This window comes from Mustela lutreola, chromosome 11 (genome assembly GCF_030435805.1).
Source record: "Mustela lutreola isolate mMusLut2 chromosome 11, mMusLut2.pri, whole genome shotgun sequence".
Classification (NCBI taxonomy): Eukaryota; Metazoa; Chordata; class Mammalia; order Carnivora; family Mustelidae; genus Mustela; species Mustela lutreola.
Window position 1 is genome coordinate 25,156,930 of NC_081300.1, and position 27,943 is coordinate 25,184,872.

Genomic DNA, 27,943 nt, shown 5'->3' on the forward strand with positions numbered 1-27,943 from the left:
TGGACTGGAAGCTGCCAGCGACATAGTCCCACCCGTTTGCTAGAGGTTCAGGGACATGTCCTCCTGAATCGGTGAGCCAGGCTCTGGAAGCCAGGTCCGGGGGTAAAGTGAAGACAGAGAGGCTAAGGGTGGGAGGCAGGGGCAACACTCAAGGCCCTCATTCTCGGGCCTGTACCAGTGCAGGGTTGGCACCTGTAGGACGCCGGGTGGGGTGTCTAAGGCCTCCTTAGACCCTTCCCTGGCTGCTGTCTGATGAAGGAGGAGAACAGCAAAGCCGAGGCCTGCTCGAGCTCTTCCCGACTCACCTTCACTCTCGACCCTGGTGGGGACCACAGCTGGCGGGCACTTACCTCGGGGAGAAGCATCGGTCCTTCTCATCGTATCAGCTCTGAGTTTCCCCCCAAGTCCCCTTTAGCACTACAGGGCAGTGTCTGACCACAGAGAAGGCGGGAGGGGAGAACCAGGCCTTCTCTGCACCCTTCCCACCGGCCTTGGGGACGTGCCCCTTCCTCCCCTTCCCTCTCAGGTTGGGGGCTGCTGCCCAGGGCCCCCTCTTCCCCGCAGGGGCCTCTTGGGGGACCGGAAGGGGAGGAGCCAGAACATGCTGGAGGGGTTCATGCAGAACTGGCCATGGGCCGGCTCTCTGGTGACCAGGGGTCCCAGAGGCAGCAGGGGCCACCTCAGACCCACACCCACCACCAAAGTGCCTACCTCGCGCTGTCCTCCCTGGTGCAAGAGAACAACAAAAATTCAATTACCGGTACCTTTTCTTTCAGCCTTCGCCGCAGCCTGTCTTTGGAAGATTGGAGCAGGGTAATTTTGGGCCGCTCCCCGATGCGCTCGGGAATAATACTGTCTTTACGCTTTGTCTCGGCCTCCGGACCCCCTGACTGCTGCAGGGGCAGCCTCTCAGAAGCCACTGGGGCAAGCGCATCAGGGCTGCAGGGGGGTTCGAGGCAGCTGTGCCCAGTGTCCCCTAGGGCGTCCTCCAGTTTGGAACTCTCCATGGTCACGGTCTCTTTGGCATTGCGGTGGGCGCCTGCCTCCCCCTTGTCTCCTGGGGGGTGCTTCATGTTGCTATGGTGCCAGCGTCGGTTCTGGCTGTAGCCATGGTGGGTGGGCCTCCCTGAGGGGTGGGGCGCCGAGCCCCCCTGGTAGGATTTCTGGTGGTCCCTGTTGTGTTTGGCACTGCCTGGCTGGTGGTCACCATGCTGCTGGGGCTTGTTTCCTCCTGGGGGTCTCTGCTGCCGTCTGCAAACCAAAAGGGTAAGACACAGAGGGTCACCAGGAGGGCCGCTAGGGGTCCCTGTGCCAAACACCAGGAGAGCAATCCCCTGAGCCGTTTATTCATTCCTTCTTTCAGCTCCCTTCCTGATCACTTCCTCAGGACGGGACCTACAGACGCAGCAGAGCAGGAGGCAGACAGGTCTGCGCGATTCCCGAGGGTTTGAGTCGGTCCTTGAGTTAAAGTATTATTTTATTAGAACCCACGTCAGCCCATGTGTGGGAAACCAAATTCAAAGGAAGCGCTAGAGGAGATCATGAACCCTCCTGACTTTGCTTGCAGCCGCCTGGCCTGTACTCTGGAAGGAACCACCGTTACCATTTTGGGAAGCTTCCAAACATATTCCACGCACGTTCCGGCAAAGACGTATACACAGACCCGCATCTGTAACAACTATCCTGGTAATGGCTTTTTACCATAATGGCTCTTATAAAGTTATAGCATTTGTTAAACAACCTTTTTTTCGTTTTCTTTTGGTAGATTGACATTTCCATCCCCAAGCCCACTAACGCAATGAGAAGTTGTGATGGGCTGGATTGTGTGTCCCCACCCCCACAGTCCACATGTGGAAGCCCCCATCCCTGCCACCTCAGAATGCCCCTGTATTTGAAGAGAGGGCCCTTAAAGAGAGGGTTGAGTTAATCCGTTGGGCCATTAGGGTGGGCCCACCTCCAATCCGACCGGTGTCCTTATAACAGGAGGAAATCTAGACATAGTCACACACCAGGGACGCAGGCACACGTAAGACCATATGAGGAAACGGCAAGAAGGCAGCCATCTGCAAGGGAGACGAATCCTGCAGACACCTTAACCTCCCACTTCCAGCCTCTAGAATTCCAGAAACTCAATTCCTGTGGCTGAGTCACTCTGTCTGTGGTATTTTGTCATGGGAGTCCGAGCTAACGGACACGAGTGTGACACCTGACTCACCGATTTCCTGGACGCTCTATTTCTAAGGCAGAGAATGTCACATAGACTTGAAGTGTGCACCTGGGATGAACCCCAAATGTTTTGATCTGTGGACTGAAGACAAGAGAGGGGATGGGACGGGGTGTTCTGGGGACCCTCTGGTCTTGTGCACAAAGGGTGTTTCCATCTCTGGATACCCTTTCGGGTCTACCGTCTCAGTATTCTCCACACGACGTACAGATGGAGAGCAAGATGACCACGAGCACCTTAAAAGTTGTAAAGTCATTGAAGGAAGTTTGTAGAAAGAAGACTTTACCTTCTAAAGACTGAGGCTTATACCCTCGTCTGTGAGCCTTCTTCTTGGCCGGTAGAACAGACCTTCATTGCTTTGCATTTTATGAACAAAAAGGTGTTTATTTCCTTTAAACTACTACTACTTATACAGACTCAGTTTCAATGTTCACTTGATAATTTTGGATCTGTGAAAATTTGGAGGCATCTTGGGTTGTGGTTACACATATCACTTTCCCATTAAAATCAATGAAAACAACTTTTTTTTTTTTTTTTTTTTTTTCATTGAAAAGCTTCCCCTACTAGAGGGGATTTCAAGGGGGAAATTAAAGTTGTTAGGTGAGAGACAGGTGTGTGTTCTTTTGTTTCCACACAAATGGTAACTACAAAACACTGTATCATAGGAGGAGATTAGTATATTTCTGGAGGGAAATTCAATGATTTGTTACAAGAGCCCCTAGAACACACACTGGACCTTGCAATTCCACTTGTGGCAATTTATCCAAAGGCAATTAACAAAAGCCTCGCATAGAGATGTAGATACAAGGATGTTCATCACAGCAGTGTGTAACGGAAACTAAATGTGGAGCCGTAGGACATGGTGTAAGACTGGACTCTGGTTGACAGAAGAAAGCACGCATCCTCGAACGTGTAGCACGGTGCTATCTTTTAAGGCAAATATTTATGTGCCTAGAAAAATCTGGAAGTAGACACACCAAAACACTAACAGTGGTTCTCTCTAGGGAATGGGATGAGGATTCTTCTTTTCTTTTTTCTTTTTGTTTTCTAAATGAACATGAAGTTCTTTCCCTTTTTCTCTGTTCTTGGGGGTGTGGGGGGCGGGAGGAAGAGGGAACGGGAGAATCCCCAACAGGCTCTGTGCCCAGTGCAGAGCCCCAATTGGGGCTCCATCTCACAAGCCTGAGATTGAAACCAAGAGTCCGACACTTAACTGACTGAGCCACTCAAGAGCCCCAAGGTAGTGGCTTATTCAGTTCAAAACAAAAGAAAACAACAACAACAAAAACCCAACGCCTTGTTGTTGAACTATTTTCCAGAGAGGCTGTACCATTTTGCATTCCCACCACCAACACACAAGCTGTTTGCAGTCATTACTTCTCGGGGTAATTCCAGCCGCATCTTTTCCCCATCCTCGACTGTATGGATTCTGAGAGCACACATGTTAGATACATTATTCTGGACTCCCTGGTCCCAGAAGCTCATGCACCGTTTCTTTTTTTTTTTTTCCCCCCTTTTTTCCCTTTCCCCAGCCTATTTTCTCTGCGTGGCTCAGACTGGATCAATTCTAGTCTATCTTCCAGTACACTGGTTCTTTCCCTTGCCCCTACATTCTGCTGTGGAGGCCGTGCATTGAGTTGTTAATTTGACTATGAAGTTTCATTTGGGTCTTTGTTATAGCTTCCATTTCTTTGCCAAGACCTAATTTTTCATCTGTTTCAAGTGTGTTCCTAATTGTCCTTTGAAGAATTTTTATGTCGGCTGCTTTAAAAATCTTTTGTCAGATAATTCTTTTTTTTTTTTTTTTTCTTAAGATTTTATTTATTTATTTGACAGAGAGACATAGCCAGAGAGGGAACACAAGCAGGGGGAGCGGGAGAGGGAGAAGCAGGCTCCCCGCTGAGCAGGGAGCCCGATGTGGGCTCGATCCCAGGACCCCGGGACCATGACCTGAGCGAAGGCAGCTGCTCAATGACTGAGCCACCCAGGCGCCCCTTGTCAGGTAATTCTAACATTTCTGTCATCTTGGTCTTGGCATCTGTTGTATTTTCTCATTCAGTTGAGATCTTTCTGGGTTTCAGTATGACTAGGAGATTTTCAGTTGAAACCTGGACATCTTGGGCATTATGTTCTGTGAGTCTGGACCTAATTAAGTTGAGTCTTAGAACGGTTTTGGCCGGCTTCCTCTGACCTTGCTCCAGTACCAGAAAGGGTTGTCGTGCCTTGTTACTGCCAAGCGGGTAGTAGAGGTCGGCTTCCCTACTGGGCTTTCTGTGATACTCCAAGGGAGGTCCTCTTTACGGCTGAGGAGGGCTGGGAGTTCTGGCTCCCCACATTGTTGCCTCCCTGGCGAGGAGGGTACACATTGCTACCAGGTGGCCTCCACTGACACAGAGGGAGGGGTGCTCCGTGCCCCATGGGGACGTCCAGAATCCTCACTCAGCCTTTCTGACACCACCTTGGGGAGGATTTGGGACCCTCCTCACGGCCCGTGAGAGTCAACTCTTGGCTCTCTCCTTGGCCTTTGCTTGTGTGGGTCAGGGTGGAGCCGCCCACTTTTTTTCTGGGAGCTTTGCCTAGAGTTGAGTGTTATCATCCAAAAGTTTTCTGCCTCACGAGGCTGCCCCTTTTCTGATCCTCTGGCCAGAGAAGGCAGGTTTTTGTAGGGGACTTTTGGTCTGCCTGTGCCTACCAGTGTTTCTGGGTTGCCAGCTTCTTTGGCTCCAAGTCTGGGATCTGTGAGGCCAGGAAGAAAATCAAGCAAGTTACTACTCTATGATTCCTTGGGCGCCACGGTCCCCATCGGGTCTGCCTTCTCTCCAACCTTTTGGAGTCCTCTTATGTTTCTTTTTATGTAGAATGTCCAGGGTTTCTAGTTGTCTGTATTTATTTTTAATAATTTAAGAGTCATTACAGAAACATCTACGGAAGCCTAGGACGTGGCATGGAGTCCGGCTGCCTGGGTGAGACCTGGGCCCTTCTCAGGAGGCCCGCATGGTATTTTTCATCCTTGGTGTCCAGGTTCAATCTCACTGGGTCTGAAGCACATCCCTGGGACCACGCTGGCCTGATACTCAGGTGCAAGAAGTATCCCTTCCTCCCCACGCCCCTCCCCTCTGTCGGCATGTCTTCAACTCTCAGTTTTATTCCCCAGTGGACTCATTCTAAAAAGCAGGGAGCAGCAAGGTACCACAGCTCTAAGTTCTGGAAGACAGTGAGTCTGCATTCACTGAGGGGCAGGGCTCATGAATAAGGCACCCAGGCAAGTGCTGGGCCCCGTCCGCAAAGTGAGTCACTGGGTCAGCTTCTTTCCAGGATCACCAACTGGCCTTCAGACTGTCCAGACCTAAATCCAGATGCCTGCGCCACAAGTCGGCTCGGAAGCCAGCAGCCCTCACCTGAGGGGCACAGACCAGCCTCCGTCTAGAGAGAGCCAGAAGCCTGGAGCCGGGAGGAATTCCATGGCCCTGCCACTCCTCGGGGACCAGACGCCTGTGACATTCTGTGAATTCTCCCTGCTTTTATTTTTCAGTGACTTTCAAGCAATTCGCCCTCTCTCCTTCCCCTCTCTTTGTTCTCCGAGTATGAGTAATTTTTAAGTCCAGAGAAGAACCTTGGAAATTCCCTGGCAGATAACGCTTGATTGTCACGACTTTTCCCAACCTTATTTAGAAAATTTGTGGTGCCTGCAGCTACGGCCCAAGGAATGCCCCCAAACGATGGTTGACCAAGTCCTTCCCAACATTTGTCTTAAAACTGTCTGGCTTCCCACTTGCCGTATCAGGGATTTCCCTGTCTCTGCCCAACCTCCTCCCTCCTTTCCCCCAGAAAACAGAACAACAAAACAAAAAACAAAAACAAAACAAAATTTCTCTCCACCTGGAGGAGGAAGGAGGTAATTTCGACACGGTTGGTGGTCAAGGGCTCAGAAAGAAAGCAGCTAGGTCTTGCAGACATTCTGCTGTTCTTGCTGGAAATTTTGGAGGGCCTGGAATTCTATGTCACCCTAGTTTGCCAGACCTTGGAGCCAGTCAGTTCTGTCCATACAGCAATGACCAAGGGGCATTTAGTGGGTGTTCTCAGACCCACTCTGCCTGGGGTGGGGGTGGGGGGGCTCCTCCTTTGCACACACAGAATGCTGTCTGCAGGCAGAAGGGCAGACCCTTATGGGCCCCCTCTTACCTGGGCAGGCAAGACAATGGAGTCAAAAAGAAGAAGGCTGATAGGAGGCTGGGTGGCCCCTTGTGGTGGGGAGGCACAGAAGAGCCTGATGCATTTTCTCCTTCCTGTTCAAGGCTCTGATTCGTTCTCAGGGCCACTGACTGCTGGGACTGGTCTCTGCGTGCAGGCTGGTCAAGAAGCTTTCTTCCCATTTTACAGATAAGTCAACTGAGGCTCAGTGAGGTGAAATCCCACACACTCTCCAGAGTGTGCCCAGCCCGTCAGCTAGTTTCAGCACCCAGGACCCACCTCCTGTCTGTCTCCTGTTTGCCCGACAATCCAGTGCAGGAGAGAAGGGCCGAGTTAGGACCGAGTTCTGCTATGGTGATGGCCACACGAGGCCCATGTCCTGGGCGTGAGAAAGGACTGAGAGGGCCCCAGCCACTGGAGCAGACTGGGGGCCGGGCCTCGATCCCCCACAATGGAGACCCAGGCTTCCCTGCTCTGGCCATTCACAAATATTTGTCAGCGGTCACTGGCTGAGCTGTCCAAAACCGGCTCCTCTCTCCTCTGCGTTTGTTGGCCTTGGGTTTCGTCGATACCTCCCTACGGGGGCCAGCTGGCTGCTCACCATGAAACCTGTGGGTTTAGGTTTGGCCTGGCTAACCTGAGCTGCTTTTGCTCCCAGTGGCTGGGCAGGGAAGCTCTTGGTCTCAGATACATGGACGTGTGGGTCCAGGTTTTGGAAACACAGCAGACACGCAGTTTTACAACCCTGTGAGCAAAAAAAAAAAAAAGGGCAAAAATCTATTTCCCTGTCGCTTATTATGCTCTCCTCTCTCTGGGGGAAGTCTTCTCTGGTGGTGGTGGTAGAGGGGAGAGGAATGGCTCAGGAGATAAGATTAATATTCCATTTTTGCCACTGGCAACACCTGCCGTTAGGGAAATCGTGGCTTTTTTTTTGCGGGGGGGTGGTGGAGCATGGAAATTGTTGGTATGCTTTTTCCATCCCTCATTTAGTTTATTCTTCCATCTTTGGGTTCTGAAATCAGATGTCTTGTTTCACTCTAAGACTGCGTCCTTTTATTAAAAAAAAAGGAAAAGAAAGAAAAAGAAAAAAAGTTCCTCACACCACAGCTGCATTTTGGGAGGTGGGTGTAGCGAGAGTAACTTCAGACTTTCTTTTAAAAAGTGATTCTAACAGCAGTGCAAATGCAGACAAACATCTCTCTGTTCATTTTTTTTTTTTTAATTTCATAATTGTTCCTAACTAGATATTCCGAGGGCCACTGACTTATTATGGTTCTCTCGATGTCAGACGCTTTACCACATAATTTGTAGGTCTGCTTAAAAATTTCTGAAAGCAAAATTCCTAGGGCGAGTGGTTTTAAAACTATGCATGGGCTCATATTTCTTGCCTTCAGGGAAAGTGATGACTGCTTATTACTAGCTCAGGCGCCTCCATTCCTGCCCACCTACACACACCCCACACGGGGTCCCGCCTTCCGCACCCGAGCCGCGGGGGCAATGTCAGAGCTGGGCGGGCGCAGGCGCGGGACTCCTCTGCAGCTCTGGGGCCTGGGAATGAGGATCGTGGCCACACACGTCTGCCCCTCTCTGCAGAAAGGCTGGGATGCTTCATGAGGGGAAGTGTAGGATTTGGAAAGCCAATGGAGGGAAACATGCCATTGGCTCGACAGAGTCTAGAATCATGGTGGCCTGTGTTAACTGAGCATCTATTATATGCCCAGGGCCAGAGGAGGTCGTGGAAATCCATGAGGTCTCTTCTGCAGGAGACCCCTCAGCAGGCCTGTCCGGGAGACCACAGCCAGCTCAGAGCCTGCATCTGTTCCCAACTGTGCTGGCACCCAGCTCAGGGGTGGCTGTGAGACAGGACAGTTTCACTGATGACTAAGCCATGGTTCAGAGAAGTTGCCTTTTCCTCTGCTGGGATGCCCAAGGAGTCAGTGACAAGGTCCGGAGCTCCAATCTGTGCTTCCATGCTAAGGTGCTGCCAGAAATGCTCAGTGACTGGATTGTCAGTTACTTGTCTAGGGTCTTCCTGGCTTCTGGAGGACCGGGGCGCCACCACAGCTCCGACAACCAAATCTCCCTGTAATTGCCAGGGCCACCACTGACATCATGGTGGTGATAGCAGCACGTGGTTGCCTTGGCTTTCTCAGTTGTAGGCCTGCTCCCCATACCGGGTGCCCCTGCCGGTCCCTGGAGGAGAGAGCCCGTTGTTTCAGGAAAACGCCTGCTGCCTTGGATGGTCAGCCAAGCTCCAGGCGCTGCTCCTCTGAGACTCTGGGACTCTCCTTGTGCTCTAATCTCGGAAGAAAATAATTCAAGACTGAGGTCTCTGCCAGCCAAGATGAAGGTTCATGTTAGAAGTTCAGTATTTCACTGCATGGTCTGAAAGCTTTGGAAACCAGACATTTACCTGGTCAAAGGGATGTTCTGGAATGGAAATGAGAGGATCTGACTGGTACCTCTGCCCCCGCGAAGGCAGAGAAGAAACTTTTCCAATTGCAGGATGCATCACTGGAAGGGTGAGAAGAGGGACAACTGCTTCATTTTCTGCTGCATTAATGAAACATGCTGTGAGATTCTGCTCTGCCTGGAGGTTGATCGGAGGTGTCGATGGGCTTGCCCAAGGCCACAGAGTTCCTGCGACGCTTTGAGGGGAGCTGGGGCTGTGGGTGACAACAGCTGGTCAGCTGTCCCTCAGGAGTGTCTCAATACCCTTCCCAATCTCATGTGGGCTCCAAGGCCCAGATCTGCCCAGCAGCCTTCCCCAGCTCCCCGGAGTCCCCTTCTTTCAGACTCCTAATGTGATTAAAGCCCGACTTCCTACTCTGTGACACCAAACCGCCTCATGGGTTCTTCCTGTATGGCCTTAAAAGCACCCACTTCCTTCCAATGGGGTAGGAACTTCTATCTCCCTTGGGGTCTGGCTAGGAGCAGGACATTCACTCATGCCTCCAGTGAACCCCACAATGTGCCAGGCCCTGGGGACACAGGGATGATCCCAACACTGGGCAATGCCCTCATGGAGCTTAGGATCCATTTGGAGACATAGACACTAATCCACTAATGATAGGACAGGTTATCTGGCAACAATCAGGGACAAGAATCATGAAGGAAAGGAAGCAGAGAGTAGCCCAGAGGTCTGCGACAGCCCGGTCTTGGCGGCAGGATAGACCTCATACTCTGTGAGGCCCAGTACAAAATGACAATGGGGGTCTCTGGTTCAAAAACGACTGGGAATTTCAAGATGGTACTGGCAGAGCCCCACCTGGAGAGGCCCTGAAGGACAGGACTGGAAGGACCAGGACACAGAGTAATACTAAGAAAAACCCACTAACATGTATGAGGACAGACCATGTGCCAGGCACGGCTTTCACTTCACCCCAATAGGGAGGGACTGCTATTAACCCTGTTTTACAGAGAGGTCATGAGGCACAGAGAATGTAAGTACTTATCGAAGGCCACACAGCTTCCAAGAGATAGAGCTTGGGTTTACATTTCAGCAGTTTGACCTTAGAATCTGTGCCCTCAACCGCCATGCTCTCTTGTCTCAAGGTTCTGAGGCCGGTCAGAGGGTCCTCGGGGCCCGCAGCAGCTGGCATCATTGCTGAGCCACTGCAATCCAAATCCAATTCCAGAGGATCTCAGGCATTGGCCAAAGCCAGAGGGGGAAGGGACTGTGGGCTGGCAGCGTGTGGCTGAAGCAGGGCTAGATATGCAGAAGCAAAGGCCAAAGGCTAAGCCCGAGGCCACTGGGAACAGGGAAGCTGAAGCCCGTGGGAGGGGAAGGGGAAAGCCTGGGAGGGCTCTGGACAGAGCCCCACGTTGAGGTTTGGAAATCCAGCTTCCAGCCTTGGCTCCACTGCGTCTGGGGAAAACCACAGAAGCCACGTGTGGCCCTTGGGTTTCCATCTGTGCTGGGAACAGTCCCTCCCCCACCAGTCTGCTAGTTCCCGTGGCTGGGACCTGTGGGGCAGGGCTGGGAGGCTGGGTTTTCGGGGTGGCCCTCCGGCATCGCTGCTAAGGAAGAGAAGGAGGAGCTGCAGGCTCCTGCTGCTTCCTCCATCTCGGGGCAGCACGGAAAGCCATGAAGAACTGGCTTTCTTTGAGGTACTACTAGGGGGGTGGTTCCCTGAGTCTCACTCAGCTGCTCAGGCATTTCTGAGGTGCTCCTCCCAACACCCCTGGTAATCCAGGGCTCTTGGCCAAAACATCAGTGCTGGGCAGCTTTGGAAATCCAGCTGACTCCTCATGTCTCAGTATTCCCACCTGCTGAATGGGAATCCTAAAACCCCACTCAAGGTGTACCTTTAGGTGAGCTCCCCACTTCTCTGCCTTCCTGCCTGGGTCACCAGGCTGGTCGGGAATTACAACATAATCAAGGCCAGGAGAGCGTCTGGGGAACAAAGGCACATTATACGTACGAGGTATTATTTTTGTTCCAGTGTGAATCAGGCATTCCAAGAATCCTTGGCCTCCTGCGTTCTTAGGCAGCGTGATGTCATGGGACGAGCGTGCGGCTGCCTTGGAGGAGGGTTTCCAGAAGGCCCTTGCCCTTCTGTCTGGCCTGGCCAAGCCCTGCAGGCACTTAGGTCTGGCTGGGGACCCTCAGTGCGGCCTCCTGGCAAGTCGGGGCATCCCCTGAGCTACATGTCTCCGTCGGGTGCTTGCTAAGAGGCTGACAGACATAAGCCATGAATGCTGGTTAAGTCCCAGATGGGACATTTGATTTTCCAGCTCTAACGACCTGTGGCTAAACTGGCCCAGTCACGTGACTCAACACCAGGAAGCAAAACTCTGGACACCTTTTCTGAGGCTGGAGATTCTGCCGGCTCCCACCCTCTTTTCCTAAAGAACAGGGGAGGTCCATCTATGGGTGTGGACTTGCACCACCGGGCGCCTTCTCCCACAGGCCTCCACTGCCTGTGACACGGATGCTGATCAACACGAATGCCTGGGGCATTTCCAAGAGACAGCATTATGCTGTAGTTCAAAGTATGGATGTAGCAACCAGACCTCCAGTGCTCAGATCTTGGCTCTGTACTTCCAGCTGTGCCACACTGGGCAAGTACTTTAACCTCTCTGAGCCTTAGAGTCTTCATCTTTAAAATGGGGACAGAGTACACTCTCTCCTGGGGTTCCTGGAGTCCTAAAGGAGCCGAGGTGTTGTATTAGTGTTGACTTGCAATGATTCTGTGTTGTGGGTTTTTCGAGCAATATAGCATGAATCTATCAGATATTCAGAGGAAGTGATGCGTACGAGCACACCCATAGTACAGGTGGGAGAGTTGAGGCTGTGGGGAAAACAGGCTGTTTCAAGTGTGAGGAATCAAGGAAGAAACCCCAAGATGTCCAGCTTCTGGCTCTTGCTCTAGTTCTAGCCTCCGAGAGCGGTGTCCCGGGTGCGCTTTCTCAGGATGGAATTCTTCGTCACTAAATACTCGCACTGTCTTCCCAAGAGAAATGCTGCCCAAGAGGTCCCCACAAGCTTGGGGCCACCTCAAATGACTTGTTTACCCCTCGGCTAATGCTGGCCATCAGTGTCCACAACCACAATGGGCCTAAGCTGGCCCCACGTAGCCTTGCCTACCCTGTGTGCTGACTTCAGAGCGTGCTCAGGAACTAGCCCCCTTTCATCGCCACCTCACCATCTCCGCGAGGGCCGTGGACTAGCCCTCAAACTGCAGCAGGTAGGACAGAGGAAGGAGGAGGGAGAGAGAGTCTCAGGAGTTTTTAAATCCCAGGTGTGACCAACCGCTGAGCCCTTCTGAACCATGGGGAAGGAAGCCCAGAGATATAACCTAGGTGCACCTAATGGAGAAACTTCCTCACAGAGAGAGCGGCTCCCCAATTAATGGGGTTGCCTGGGAATTTAGTGAGCTCCCTGTCACAAGAGGTGTCCAATCACTGACCAACAGCTATGGAGACCTCTTCTCCTTAACCTGCCCATTTTTGAAATTAGCACCTCCTCCAGGAAGCCCTCCTGGTTCTCAGTAGTCATCCCAGGAGTCCTCAGTTGAGAGGCAGCATGAGGCAGTGACAACTTGAGAACAGGACACGCTGGATATACTCTGATTTTGCCCATGTCTAGCCAGGTGGTCTCAGACAAGGAGCCTACTCTCTCTGCCCCTTGGTTGTTGTATCAGCCAAGTGGGCCCCCTGACTGGAAAACAGGAGATGAGACTGAGCTGAAAGGGACAATCACACGGCTGCGCGATAAACCTTTCCCGCTCTCCTTCTGCCTCAACCAGCCCCGGGAGGGTACCTAGACCTTCCTGGCCAGCCCTGAGGATTCTGGGGAAGTGAAGGAAGATGGCTCCATTACGGGAAGCAGGGCTGCCCAGGGAAATCTGGGAGCCAGTGTGGCTTTCTGTGGCTGCAGAGGCTTCCAGGCTCCCCCGGGAAACACTACCAGCTGCCCGCCCACCTCACTCCAATAGCCCTCATCTTGGCCACCCTCTTGGGTTATCCTCCTCTGTCACAATTTATTACTGACAGGTCTGCTCCATCCCTGAAAGGCTGTTTTTCTGTCCTGGAAGGAGAAGGAATGTGACATGGAGTTAGCTGGAGGAAGGCCTCCCTCTGGCCCCATTTTTTCAGCCGGAGCTGGAGGAACTGACAAGTCCATGGCCAGATGTGATGACAGAGGGAGAGCCAGTCAACAGCTTCATGCACATCACGGTCTCCGGCCCCCACCCAGACATGCCGGGACACAGCCTCCCAGCAGATGGGTTTTGGGCTAGAATGTTCTAGAGCACAAGTAGTCACAGCAGGGTGCTGACGGCCTTCCCATTACCTATCCATTGGCATTGGGTGCACATACTGGGGGACACTGAGGACTTGCTCTTCCTAGCTCCCAAACGCAGGGGATCGTGAGGCTTAGCGTAGTGAGTTTAAAATCAATCAGAGACTCTCCCCGACAGCAGAAAGACAACCAGTAAGATGCGAAGGAATGATGGACTTAGGAAATCATTTGGCAAACATCACAATAATAATTGTTTCAGGCAAGAATCATCACTGGAGGCCAGTGGGTGAAAGTTTGAGGAAAAACAGAATATTGGCACAGTCTCAAAGTATCTCCCCACAAGCTACGTCTTAATTACAAAGGGAAAACTAACTTCAGAGCGGAGAAACTTGGCAGATGCCGCCTTTAACCAAGGAATCAAAGTTAACACCACGAGTCATGGGATGACAGGATAGTCCGAGTCCCCTGGTCCTATGCCCTGAGAAGACCAGGCCATCGCCCATGTGCCTGCAACTTGAGGGAATACCAGAGAAATCCCAAATGAGGAGGCTTCTACAAAAATAATTGTTTATTCTTAAAAAAAAAAAAAAATCAATGTCATGAAACACTTGGGAACTGTCCCCAGATTTAAAAAAAAAAACAATAAAGAAACTAAAGAGACGTGATGATTGAATGAAGCCTAGGATCTAGGATCACTGGAGAAAAATAACCAAGGGGCTGTGGATAATAGCATCCAGTCTGCTGGTTTCCTGATCCTGATCACTGTAGTGTGGTGATGGCAAAAAATGTCTTCATAAAGAAATACCCTGCGAAATACTCAGCAGTAAAAAGGCATCATTTTGCCAACTTTCTCTCAAACAGGTCAGAAAAAAAAAGTACTTGAAGGAGAGAAAGATAAAGCAAATATGGTAAAATGTAAATGTCTGGGTTAGGAATCTATGACAATTCTTTGTAGGCTTCTTGCTACTTTTCTGAGTCTGAAATTTTGTGGAAACAAACTCATTCTAGAAGCAACAGGAGACTCATCAGTTTCATATGTAACAATGTCGAAAGTAACAAATAAAATACAATGAAACTGACCCCAGAGAATCCTTCCCACAGCAGGTAAAACTGTAGAGCCCCCTCCTTGCACAGGAATGGTAGTCTCGGACGTGAACACAGCTCATTGCTTCTGCGTTTGTGTCCTTGAGACCCAGAGGAAGTCCTTAATGGAAGTGAAGTGTCTGGGCAGAGTCTGAACGGCAGCCAAACTCCTATATCCTGGGGGACATGGGCCCACGAGGATCCCGGGCACCATAATAAACAAGTTCGTTTGCCCTTTGCATAAACTTGCAGGGTCAAGTTTCCCAAAGAAAGACTCCGTTCCCTGGGGTGGACCTGTATGTCACCCACTGGGAGACCTAGTCCCTCAATGAGTGGGAAAAAGGATATATTTTTATTCTTCTTGTTTTCATTTCCATGGAACTGAGACAGTTTAGTGGGCTGGCTGCAGCCTCCTTCAGCTTTTTAGCTTTGAGAACTGCTCTCATGGTAATATTTCACCTTGCAAACATCCCTGGCAGCTTAAAGGACATTTTGTTATTTTTGACAGTATACAATAAAAAAGCTGTTTTGCATAAACCTGTTTTAAAAAAAAGATTTACTTATTTATTTGAGAGAGAGAGAGAGTGTGTTGAGTAAGCACACAGTGGGAAAGGCAGAGCGAGGAGAGGGAATCTCACGCAGACTGTGCTGAGTGCAGAGCCTGATGGACTCGATCTCACAACCCTGAGATCACAACCTGAGCTGAAACCAAGAGTTGCTTGCTCAATCGACGGCGCCACCCAGGCACCCCTAAAACATGTTTTGTTTTTTTTTTTAATTTTATTTATTTGACAGACAGAGATCACAAGTAGGCACTGAGACAGGCAGAGAGAGAGAGAGAGAGGAGGAAGCAGGCTCCCCGCTGAGCAGAGAGCCCGATACGGGGCTCCATCCCAGGACCTTGAGATCATGACCTGAGCTGAAGGCAGAGGCTTTAACCCACTAAGTCACCCAGGCGCCCCCTAAAACATGGCTTTTATATTGATATGTTATTGGGAGTAAATTAAAAGGTTCATATTTAATATGATCTTTAAGAGCATCTACAAATAAAGGCAAAATTGGACCTTACCCCATGATCAAGTGATTCCCTTCTCCTGTTTATTATTGTAAATGCGTTAGGAAAGCAAAAGCATGATTTTCTACAGAGAGGTTTCAAAATGCCATCCTACCATTACACTGTGGCTTTGGCACCAGATACACGTTCACATGTAGGCTAACGTTTGACTATATAAGGCAGAAAAAGAAACCAAAGGCAAAAACTGATCCCATGGCCCATTGTTTGGAATTCTTGAACTTTATGTTTGTTTGTTTAAAATAAAAATCACCTGGTTACGGGATGCCTGGGTGGCTCATTCAGTTAAGCACCTGCCTTTGGCTCAGGTGGTGATCCCAGGGTTATGGGACTGAGTCCCTTATCGGGCTCCCTACTCAGTGGGGAGCCTGTTTCTCCTCCTCTGCCTGCTGCTCCCCATGCTTGTGCTCTCTCTGACATAAATAAAATCTTTAAAAAAAAACACACACAAAAGACAAACCACCTGTTTTGTTTTTGTAATTTCTTGCCTTTTCCTAAATGATGATACCCACGAAGTTTCAGGAAATTTTTACATGCAATCGCTTTTACCCAAATAGCAAGGGGAGAGCATAGAGGGTCTCGTTCCCTGGGAACAGAGCTGGAAGCTGGCCGGTCTAGGATTCTGCAGCTCCAGGAGTTGCTGCCTGGGGACTCCGACCAGATGAATGGGACTCGAGATCTGGGCAGAGCACCCGAGGCAAATGTGCAGAATTATTACCATTTGTTTGTTCCTCATGAACCAGCCTTTTAATATCAGTGTTCTTTAATGCTTCCTGCCTTTAACCAACTGTCCATTATGGGTAAAAATTAAATATTTGGCTAAGAATAAAAATAATTTCAAACTGCGTAATGGTCAAAACCACCAAAGTGGCTCCCGGGGCTATTGCATGATGGATTGATGGGGGGCTGAGACCTGGGCGCGCTTCTCCCATCTCCAATAAGCCAGGCACTCACCCCACATCTACGGGGGGGTAGTGGGGGGTGGGTGGCGCTCACGCCGGGTGGTTTTGCCTTTAGGGTGAAAAGCTACTTCTGGCACGGAGGTGAGAACTTGCCTCTGGAGCCCACCAGGCCTGGGCTCGAAGCAGGACCCTGTCACCTCCTAGCTGGGTGTCCCTGGGCAAGACTCTTGCTGACTTGTACCTTGGTTTCCCATGTGTAAAATGGTAGAAAGATGATAAGGGGTCAAACCTCATGCAATTAAGGTTTGATGGTGAAATAAGCTTGACTTGATCCAGAGCAAGGGCTGGATAAGGAGCTCCCATCACGGCCGCCGTAATTTCATCCAGGAAATAGGAGCTGTGACAAGTCGCAACTCTGGGTACAGTGTTCTTGCCCCTGGGTGTGGAGCTAAGAGGCCTGAGCCCAGAAGACACCTCTTCTGCCTCCAAAGGTTTCCACAGCAAGCTTGACCTCTTGCATCTGACCTCAGGTTTATATACCAGTGAGGGGTATTTCAAAGGATTTGGATTCTCTGGCTGCCCCCTGGGGAAGTCAAAAAAGCCTTGCAATGTACCGGCTGGCTGCCTCCCTCATGCCTGACCCCCGAGTTCCCCCACAGGTCTCTAGTGTGCCCCACTGGGGGATCTATCCTGGTAACCCAGCCCACGGTGAATGCGGTCTATCCCTAGGATCTCTCCCTGGGGCTGATGGTGAGTATCCCCGTGTTCACAGCTCATTCCTGGAGGGTGGGCAAGAACCCCTTCTGGCTCTGCACCCCCCAGGATCACTAGGGGAAGTATCAAGATCTACTGGGAATGGATGGTTGGGCTCTCATGGCGGGGTCGTGGGAAGCAGTTTCTGGGATGGGGGGGTGGGGCTCAGAGGGTGTCCTCAGGGGGCCTTGGTCCCAGCAGCATTCACCTGCTCTGTCTTCTCTTCAGGGGTGGGCATGGTCTGAGGGCAGAGTCTCTCTGTATAGCTCAGTGAGGCCTTTCCTTTCAGGTGGGAAATGAAGGTGGGGCTCCAACTACTGGCCTGGCGAGGAGGAAGTGATGGGATTGGGGGCGGGGAGGCATTGCAAAGCTATGGGATGGGGCTGGGCCTGGAGGGGGTCCTGTTCTCATTCCTTCAGTTTCCCTTCCCAGGCACTGATAACCCATTGTCTGAATACCCGTAACAAAAGAGAAAGAGGGGCACAGGGGGGGAGTCAGGAGCTGGAGAGCAGAGGTGGGCCACTGGGGGCTCCACTCTAGCTCTGTGGCTATTGGCTATGTGCCCCTGGGTTAGTGAAAATACCTCTCTCGGCCCTAGTTATCTTTTCTAGTAATAACAACAACAGTAGCAACAAACTATGACAAGGAATGACACTTGAGTGGTACCTTCTAGGTCCAAGGCACTCTTCAAAGAACACAAATCAATTTATTCAATCATCCCCACAACCCTATGGGGTAGACAGCCACCTTAGGATCCTCACTCTACAGCTGACCAAACAGGCCCAGAGAGGTGAAGTCATTTGCCTTGGTCACACAGCAAGAGGGTGAGAAGCTGGGTAGAGCCCAAGCTAACCTGCCACAGTTGGCAGAGGAACTAGAGGAGGCTAGAGAGAATGAATTCTAGAGACTCGTTAAGCTCTAACCTCGAATGCTGTGATATTTTTACAGCCTGTTAGTAAATTTTTAATGGTCTGTTCTTGGCTGTCTCCGGATTCCAAAGGGCTGACCACCACGGGAGAGAGGTATACGGAGTGCAGCCCGCTCCTTCCGAAGCCAGAGCTTCTCTGCTCTCCGGGGACACAGAGGAACCGTCCAGGCAGGCCAAGGGCAATGACCTGAGTAGCCGCATGTCCCTGACTGCCGGCTATAAAGCCCTTCTTCCTCCCGGTTGTCCTGCTGTCAGGGCCACAAGGGAAACAGAAGAATGGCCAGTATGACCCTGTGGCGTGGGGTCTTGGAAGATGGGAGCCGCCTCACAGTGTGGGTGGGATTTCTGAGGGTGACGAGAAGCCCCGCAGGAAGCCCTGGGCTTGGTCAGAGCCAAGGTAGTGTTCTGGCTCATGCTGACACGGGGCACACGGGCAGGGAGGGTGGCGTGGTAGGAAGAGATTCTGGAAAGTTAGGTCAGGACCAGGTTTGGGGGCTCTCAGGCTGATGGCAGAGGAGGAGCGGAAACTTGGTTTTGGCGGGAACAAGTCGTATAGGAGCCTACACATTGGACGGTAAGAGCTGGCTCAGGGACAGGGCTGTAGGGGCAGTGAGCGGGGGAGCCACTGGATCACTGGCAGCCAAGAGAGGGTGTAGGAAGCTGAGCCGAGAGACAAAGAGAGGGAGGGGTCCTGGGGAGGCCCCTCGGGCAGCCTCCCCAAATTCAGGACCTGACTCTGCCTCTGTCTTGCTGTGTGACCCAGGTAAATTATGTTGCCTCTCTGTGTCTCAGTTTCTTTGCTTCTAGAATGTGGATGTCATGGTTCCCACCTCGTGCACTGTACCACAGTGCATTGTACCACGTGCACTGATAATGACAGAGCCCTTCAAACGCTCTCAAAGAATTCACTAAATACAATGGGTAGGCTGGTCGGACTTGGGGCCCGTCAGTGGGAAGCAATCTGGGCCATCCCAGGTGGTGAGGCAGGCATCTGGGGTATGGGAGAGGACAGGAGGTAGCGGGTGTGGAGCAGACAGGAGTCTATATTCCAAATATCAGCATGGCTCTCCCCATGGGTCCTTCCAGAAGCATTAACAAAAGGCATCTGTGAACTTTGAAACCATAGCTATTTACAGTGCAGCATCTCCCACAGGCCTCCAACGTCTCTCCTTTGTCAGGCCGCCATTTTGGGAATGTCACCCATTCAAAATGGGTGCGGCAGACACAAGGACTCACCCCATCTCCCGTGAGTGATAGGAATTTCTTTGACTCTTTTAAGATGAAGAGACCTGAGAGGAGTGACAGAAAGGTTAGCCCACCACCGGCCAAAGAATGAAGAGGGGCGGGCCGGGGTCTGAGCGGGATGGAGTATGGCCTCTCCCACAGCACGCGGCCAGCCCGAGGCCCATCATGCTGAAGTCTGCCCCTCCTGAAGGTGTCAGAGGCCACACTGAGTCAGTGTGCTTGCCTGGCATCCAGCTCTGGGTTGGACCTGTCCCTCCAGACACCTCGGTTTTCATCAATAATTCATTTTGCCCGATACTAACTCTCCCCCAAAGTCCCTCTGGTCTGTTTCAAGGCTATTGCACCAGGAGGAATCACGTCTGTCCGACGGGTTTTGGGGAGGGCGAGGAGTAATTAATACTCCCCTCGGATGACATCTAAGGAATTTCAACATCACATGCCCAGACATGGGAGGAGCCTTAGAGACAGCATGACCCCAGTTTGCCCAAGACTGGGGGTTTCTAGGGAAACGGGCCTTTCTGTGCTAAAACTGGGAGAGTCCTGGGAAAACCAGGCCCCTGTGTCCGCCTGGTTAGAGACCAGCAGATTCAGTTCCCCTTGGTTAGCCAGTGAATCAGTAGAGGCCCCAGAGAGTAGGTGGCCTGATCAAGCTCTTGCCCTGCCTTGGCCAAAGAGACAGTTCACCCAGGCCCTGACTCCTAGCCCAGGGCTCTTTCTCTCATGTTGTCATGAGGTGAGACAAGAGGACATAGGGGTGGCAGTGCCTGGCCTTCCTCTGCCACTGGCGGTCGAGTCAAGAAGGTACGTCCAATACCTTATACACTCAAGGCCAACCCGTGACCAGATACCCTGCACAGGAGGCACCTGAATGACATGTCAAGGATCCTTGTTTGTCCTGATTTGACTTGAACCGAACTTCACCTCCCAAGAGCACTCTATACATGGGCCACCATGACCCTAAAGAATGGCTTAACATCTGTCACCTTTGCCCCTCTACCAGCTGTGGCTCAAAGATCCAGGCCTAAGCCTTCCTAACCAAGGCCCAGAGTGGATGCTGGAAACCAACATTTCTTTCTGCTTCAAATCTGGACGCTGATGCTAGTCTCTCTTGGGTTGTCTAACAGACTTATTTCTGGGCCACGGCATGAGGGCAGGCACTGTAAAGCTGGCAGGACCGTAACGGAGTGCTGAAAGGCCCCAACAGCATAAAGTCGGGACCCTAGGGTAGGCTGGCTACCTCCTTGTCCTCAGTATTTACTGAGATCTACTCTACACCAGTCCTGGGGATATGGTCAGGAGTATTTTGACACAAAGCCCTGCTCTTGCAGAGCTCATCTTCTAGTGGGGAGAAAGTGATGATAAACATAAGAAGCACATCATGTTCAACACTAGAAGGTGTTAAGTTCTATGGAGAATACGAAGCCAGGAGGGAGGATTAGGAGTGCTAGTGTGTGATGGAAGCATCTGTGTTATGAGGCTGCACCTTTGTCAGGTCTCATCGAAATGGTACTACTGAGCAAAGATGTGAGGGAGGAGTCATGTAAATATCTGGGAGAGGAGCAATCCAGGTAGAGGGGACAGCAAGTGCAAAGGCCCTGGGGCCTTTGGGCTTCCTGGCATGCTCAAAGCCTCCAAGAAGGTCAGGGGTAGTTGGGAGTGCAGAGTGTGAAGGGGATGGTAGAGAATGAGGTCAGAGGTCATGGGAACCAGGTCAGCTGGGGCCTTGTAGACTACTGAAAGGGTTCTGGCTCTTGTTGTATGTACAATGGGGAACTACTGAAGGATTCTTAACAGAGAAATGACATTTAAAAAGACAATTTGGGAGACCAAAGAGGTTACAGGAATGATCCAGATGAGAGCCAATGGTGCTCTGAGCCACAAGGGCAGGACCAGAGATGGTGAGAGGTGAGTGGAGTTTGGATTGGGTCTGAAGGTAGGCCTGGCAGGACTTGCAGATGGGCTAGACCCGGGTAGGAGAAGGGGAGAAGTCAAGGATGTCTCTAAGGTATTTGGTCCCAGAAGCTGCGAGGATGGAGCTGTGTTACCTGAACCAGGGAGCCTGGGAGGTGGTTAGAAGCTCATTCTCGGGTTGGTTGAGTTTGAGAAGTCTCTTAGATACCCACTCTACCATGTTGAGGAGGATGGAGGATCCAGGAGCCTGGAGCTCAAGGAGACGGCTCCCCCAGGAGCTGGCCGGACACCCTAGCTCAGGCAGCACACCTGCTCTCTTAGGCTCAGCAAAAAGCTTGTTTTTATTTCCGTTTAATTTTTATTTATAACTATGTAAACTATTTACACAGTTCTAAAGTCAAGTTTGAAAAAAAAAAGTCCTCTCCGCCTTTTGCCTCTATAAATAACCATTTCATTAGTTTTCTGGTTTACCCATCCATTCATTATCTTACTATAAATCAATAGGAATGTATACTTGTATCTCCTTTTCAGGGAGAAACACAAGTGTACTGTGTATACTTTTTCCACTTTGCTTTTTTCAGTTACTATTATTTAAGGTCATTCATTTCTCTCTTTTCATTTTTAGGATGCCCCCCACCCACCCCCTAATTAGCTTTCATAGATTTTTAGAAACATCTGTGCCATGGTGGTTCAATTCTAGCAAGCCCCAGCACTCTGGGTAAGCGGCAAGCAGTCCCTAAGAGTCCATGTGCAACAGTTCATAAGAGAATGGGTTATTCTGTGGTTTCTTCCTGTTTTGAACTTCTGGAACTCCCTGATTCTTGAGATAGGCATAGTGGGGCCTTGTCAACATGAGGAGAGGTATCAGGGCAGAAACCGCGGACTCAGGTCATAGTTGGGCTCTGCAAACGTCAAGTGCGGACGTGCCCTCTTGCTGCAAAGAAAGAGGTGTGGAAAAGACATTCTCTGTGACCCCTGGAGTGGATACTCTGGTTTTTAAGAGGATGCACAGAGGCTGATCTTAAATGGTTCCTGGCAAAATCAGCTTAGGGGGAGGCAAGAAGGCAAGTGTCCCCTCACTGGCTTCTCGCATGTGGCAAAGGGCTGCTAGGTGAAAGGGAGCCACGGGCTGGGTTTTGGAGACAGAGCTGTGAGCAGGAGGCAAGAGCGTGCTTACAAAGCAGGGGGTCCCTAGGAGCAGCCAGCTGGGCAATACATTTCCAGGGAGTTCATAGATGCCAGAGTCAGAGTGGAACAGCAGGTGACCGGGCAGCTGTCAGGATGGCTGAGGGCTGAGCCCCCACGACTGGCCTGCCCTGACAGCAGGCTCCTGCACTCTTCCTGCCCGAGGCTGGGCCAGGGTCACCTTCCCCAGAAGGGCCGTCTGGAGCCTGGGGGCTCACTGGCCACAGTGGTGCAGATCCAGAAAGTTCCCGGAGCATGAGCATGGAAAAGATTTCAGATCTGGAGCCACCCATCCTTTCTGTTTTTCCTTCTCTCCCCACACTCCCAAACACAACTCACACATGTAAAGGCAAGAGGCCAGGAAATAAATATGCCAAAAAGAAAAATCACTGGAAGAAATAGAAAGAGCAAAACTATGAGCCGTCCCAAAGTGGCAGCCTGGGTGGGGCTTCCCACTAAGCTGTGCCTCACACGCTTGGGCTCAACGTCTTCTCCCAGCTTCTATCCGCAGCTCTGATTTCCGCTCGCAGCGGCTCGAGGCAGGGAGGGCCCCGAACCCTGGGGATTCCGGGGTGGGGGAGGAGGGGGGTCTGCTGAGTGGCCCCGGGGCATTGCTGAGAGCAGGACAGCTGGCTGTGGAGCCAGAGGGGCACAGGCTCTTATACTATGCCCTTCGCTTTTCGAATCGCAGACGGCAAATCCACAATTGCCAAGCTCATTAACCACAGCCCGTGGGGCCATGCGGAAAGGAACAGGGGAGAGTCATCCCCTCTCTGCACTGACCGGGTCTTGACTCAGTGTATCTTGGAAGAAAGACGAGGAGGTCTGGACGTTCCCACCCAGGGCCAGCTCGGTAATTACAGGTTTTCATAACACTCCGGGAAGGAGCCGTTGCCGCGATGGAGAAGCGGGGGAAAGACTTCGTGGCAACCATTCCCAGGAATGAGTCCATCCTAACCGCCGGACCACCCTGGTGTGCCCTTTCCAACTCCTCCGCTTCCTCTGACATACAGGATAACAACCGGCCCAGCCCTCCCCCCGGGACCATCCGTTCTCCCCTCCACAAGCACACATGAAATGTATCCTGTTCTGGCCCCAGATCCCCAGGCCGGAGCTCCTTGGGAGCACAGCAGGTGGAAGGGGAGCACCTCCCCCTTCTGATCAGACCTTAGCACCACCGGGTAGACGTTTTCAGCATGACTGATCTTGATGGGGGAATTTAATCACCATCTAGGGCTCTGCAGACCTCAGCCTAAAAGGATGGGAAATGGGCTCTGGGACCCAAGACAAAGATCTGAGGCTCTCTGAGACACCAGGAGATAGAGAGTCTGTTCATGTGCCCTCTCCTCGCTTCTCTCCATCGTGACCTTCGTCCTCAGTACCATCCTCCGTGAGCGTCATGCTTCCAACCATGTGCCTTGCCACCTGCTGTCCCCCTCCGGGGATGTCCTCTCCTAGACTTGCTGCCTGGATATCTGTATGCAAAGTATCCCAGAGGCAGCTGTAGCTTCATGCGCTCGGTTTAAACCCTTTGCTCACTTTCCAGGCTCTCGGAGGACGGCATGCCTCCCTGACCTGCCCTCTTTACTTGGGTGCTGTCCTGTCCCGTCAGGCCGCACTGCTCACTGTCTCTGAATCCCACAGGGCTTTTACCTCTGCTCAGTCACTTACCAGGAATGCGCTTCGCATCCCCCTGCCCTCCACTTGGCCCCACTGAAGGGACAAATCCCATTCTGCCTCCTCCAGGAAGGCTTCTTGGCTGCTGCGGTAAACCCCAGAAATCCTTCCCTTTTCTCAAGTCCCAGGGCCTATGGCCTGCATTGTACTATTAAACACATACACACACACACACACACACACAGAGGCACACCATACACACACATACACAAAGACACATGTATGCAACCACATTACAAAGCAAATTGTTCAGCACATCTCTTTTTTAAAAAATAACCTCTATGCCCAGTGTGGGGCTCAAACTCATGGCCCCAAGATCAAGAGTTGCCCGTTCTACCGCACAAGCCAGCCAGGTGCCCCTGTTCAGCATATCTTCATCTTCTGTCTCTGACTAGACTGCACACTGGGACAGACGTAGGCCTGTAGGCACTCAGCAGACCACCCCCCTTCCTGACCAAAGCCCCCCTTTCTGGTCCTGCTCACAGGCATGGCTCCTACCACCCGGGGATCGTGAGGTGGAGAGGCCAGCTCTGCAAAGGGCTTCTGTCTCAGAAACAAAACTTCCCTCTCTGCCCTACGATGCTGCCCTGATGATAAGCAGGAGGTACGTGAATTCTGGGATTGGAATCATTCTCACGTAGCTAAGCTGACATTATCTCTTTCACCATAGCCACACTCGAGGAGGGCAGCCCTGACCCATATCTGTGGGCAGTCATTGCCAAGAGAAGGAGTGGCCTTGAAGGTCTCCCCAACTCCCAGTCCTGGGGAGAGGGGATGGGGTCCCCAGCCTCCCTTCCGGCCTAGCCCGTCCTGTGTCGGACTTGAGCCAAGGCTCACAGGGAAGTCTCCATGGCATCTGAAGAACCCAACATCCCCAGTGGCCTTGCTGAGACCTAATCCTGCCTCGGGGAGATGGCTGGCTCTATCGCCAAACATTCTTTAGTGGGACTCCAAATTGCCATCCACCTCCATTGGAATGAAGACCGCTGTTAATGCAGAGTCTTAGGATGAGAAGCAGGGGGGTTCCTGGGGGGGCTCAGTTAGTTAAGGTCTGACTTTGGCTCAGGTTGTGATCTCGGGGTCCTGGGATGAAGCCCTGCATCCGGCTCTATGCTCCGCAGGGAGTCTGTTTCTCCCTCTGCCTGCCACTCCCCCTGCTTGTGCTCTCTCTTTCTCTCTTTTTTTTTTTTTTTTAAAGATTTTTATTTATTTGTCAGAGAGAGTGAGCGAGAGCGAGCACAGGCAGACAGAGTGGAAGGCAGAGTCAGACGGAGAAGCAGGCTCCCTGCGGAGCAAGGAGCCCAATATGGGACTCGATCCCAGGACGCTGGGATCATGACCTGAGCCGAAGGCAGCTGCTTAACCAACTGAGCCACCCAGGCGTCCCGCTCTCTCTTTCTCTTAAAAAAAAAAAAAGATGGGAAGTAGGCCTTTACCCAGGAGAAGCTTATGCCTGAGCCCAGCCCTGAGATATGAGGAGAAGGGCTGGGCCAGTCATGATTGCTGGGGGAAAGGGGCTAGAGGGGGAGTCAGGGCGACCACTCTGAGGTGTGGGCACCTGCTTGCTTGTGGGGGAGGGTCCTGGTCTCTGTAGGCGTGGCCCAAAGGACACATCTCCCATATTGCTGCTCCTACAAAGTGAAAAACCTTGGGCAGACTGGGAGAATTTTCTTCCTTCCTGACACTCCCTGTGGCTCTGTGGTGGGCTGGGCCAGCTGCACTGTAAATGCCCACCTTGGAAGGCCTTCGCCAAAGCTGGTAAGCCTCCTCCCTGGCAGCCAGAGACTCCTGCCAGGTCACCCGTGTCCCCGCGACTCCTCCTGACCACAGCGGCTCTGTGGGGCTTGGGCATGGCTCCGACAGCCCCGAGGGTCCATCTCCCGACCCTGTGCTCAGCAGGTTCCTCCAGGAGAAGAGTGGCTGGCCAGGAGCCCAGCTGGACCTGCTTCAACCCCGTAGGGGGGTCTGAGGGATTTCATGGACGTGGGAGGTTGCCACTCCCAGAACAGGCGGGCAGGACCACAGCCACGCTCGGGCAGGACCGAGATCCAGTTGTTAGACCCCCAAGCCTGGCCTTTAATTCCTCTGCCCCTTTACCACCCTCGTGCTGTTCCCAACTTCCCTCTCTGCCCCGCCTCGCCCCCAACCCTCATCTGCCATCCATCTCCATAAAGTCAGTCCTGAGAAGGTGTCCAGGAGTCTGGGGATATTACTTCCCCAGGAGGGCAGCTACACCTTGCAGGGAACAGAGGAAATGCGGATTTTTAAGGCACTTTTTAAGGATTTTAAAGAAGGCAGGCACTAATGATGGAAGTCCAGGCAGCCGAGGCCCAGCACCTCTCAAGATAACATTCATTCACATGATGATTATTCACACAATCAACGTGCAGTTGGAAAACCCGTGGAGGGTCCACTATGCCTCTATGGAAGGCACAAAGAAGACTGACACCCCCAGATAGCTGCTCACATTAGTGGGTGCCTCCTTGCACCTAAACTCTAGACAGACACCCTGGCGGGGAGCTGGGCAGCATGGTGGTGCCCCGTCCCTCGGCGGCATGGTGGTGCCATGCAGAGGGCACATAAGGGACAGCGTTGGCTGGCTGGGCCATCCTGGTCTGCAGAAGACACATTGCTGTGATCCCAAAGACCTCCAGAGGAGACTGAATGAGAAGACGCATGTCCAGAAGGGGGCTGGTCAGGAGTGGGTCACCAAGAGCAAGAGAGCCCTCTTAGCCGGCAGATGGTTTTGGGCTGCTCTGTTAGCTGCAGGCTGCGGACTTCGAGAAGCGGTCCCACTGTTGTAGGGGACAGGCTTTGCAGCAGGCTTCCCCAGGGGGATGCTTGCTGGAGGCTGTGGCTGTCCCTTGGCAGGCATGGGTCTGGGCTGGCCAGCCCTGTCGCTGCGGCAAGACGCATCCGGACCGTGCCGCCCGCGCTGCTGGTCCTTCTCCTTCCACCTCTACCTTCTGGGGCCCTGCCTTAATGACTTCAGGGAAGCAGGATACCTGTGACTTCGATTTTCCCTCTAGCCTCCCAAATTCTGTGGCTACCATTAGGTGTCCCCGGCTACTCCCAGGTTGCCCTGAATCCTGAGGTCTCCCTCGGCAGCATTTGTCAAGACCTACAGTCTCCAGGTCAAAATGTATCCCCGGGGACGTCTGTCCCCTCTGGGCAGGCAGCCAATAGGGTGTGTGAGGCTGATCAGACTGGGCTCAAGCATCAGGCCAGCACACTAGCCCGAGATGTGCACCTCTCAGATCTAGTGCTGCGTTCAAGGACTAGGGCATGCTGGGGAATGGGCCAAGACAGTCCCTCTCTTCTGGCTTTCTTGCTACCTCTCTTCCAGGGAGGGACCCTGGGCCAAGGCACTCATTCTCAGCAGGGAGGGGCAGGGGACACGAGACATGTGAGAGCAGAGTGAGAACCGTGACTTCACTGGCTGTGTCTTGGTCTCCGTTGTATGGCAGAAACCAATTTTCTTCTCTTTGGGCTTGTTGGAGGATTTGTGAAAATCTGGATCAGGGATTTGCAAACGATGGCCTATGGGCCAAATCCCCCACCATCTGCTTTAGTGAACGAAGTTTGTTTCGCTCTCTGGTCCTTTATGGGGTAAGTTTGCTGACCCCTGATCCAGACAGGATGCCTAGGACCGGGGGCACACCATAAGGAGCAGTTGCAGTAACTACTTTACAATAATGGGGACAAGGGGACCGTGGTTGGGGGGACAGTTGGGAAGCTGGCCCCAACCTGATCGAAACTAAGAAGGTCTTCTATTGGTTTATATTCTCAGTTTCCATAACTCAGTGCCTCTCCTGTTCCCAAGGATGTGCCCTGGGTCACTGAATTCGGACTCTGCACACACCTCTCTCAGTGATGTCCCTGTCGGGTGTGGGGGAGGCTACTCAGCTCCCAGGGGTCCTGTTGGCCCACAGAGAGGGTCTGAAGACCGTTCCCCAGGGGTAGCATTCTGTCTGCCTCCAGCCATGCTTCTGAGCAAAGATTTGGAAGCAGCGGCCCTTGCACGCTC

General features: G+C 52.1%; 1 protein-coding gene across 3 annotated transcripts in view; it reads right to left on the minus strand.

The window, feature by feature from the left end:
- CTIF (cap binding complex dependent translation initiation factor) overlaps positions 1-27,943 on the minus strand; it is a 207,072-nt gene that overhangs the window by 85,732 nt on the left and 93,397 nt on the right. For 2 of the 3 annotated variants that reach the window (XM_059140773.1, XM_059140771.1), the window contains one exon: positions 759-1,251. In XM_059140773.1, the coding sequence (XP_058996756.1) occupies positions 759-1,251 (493 nt within the window). The remainder of the gene's footprint in view (positions 1-758; positions 1,252-27,943) is intronic. The other variant, XM_059140772.1, reaches the window with a different exon arrangement.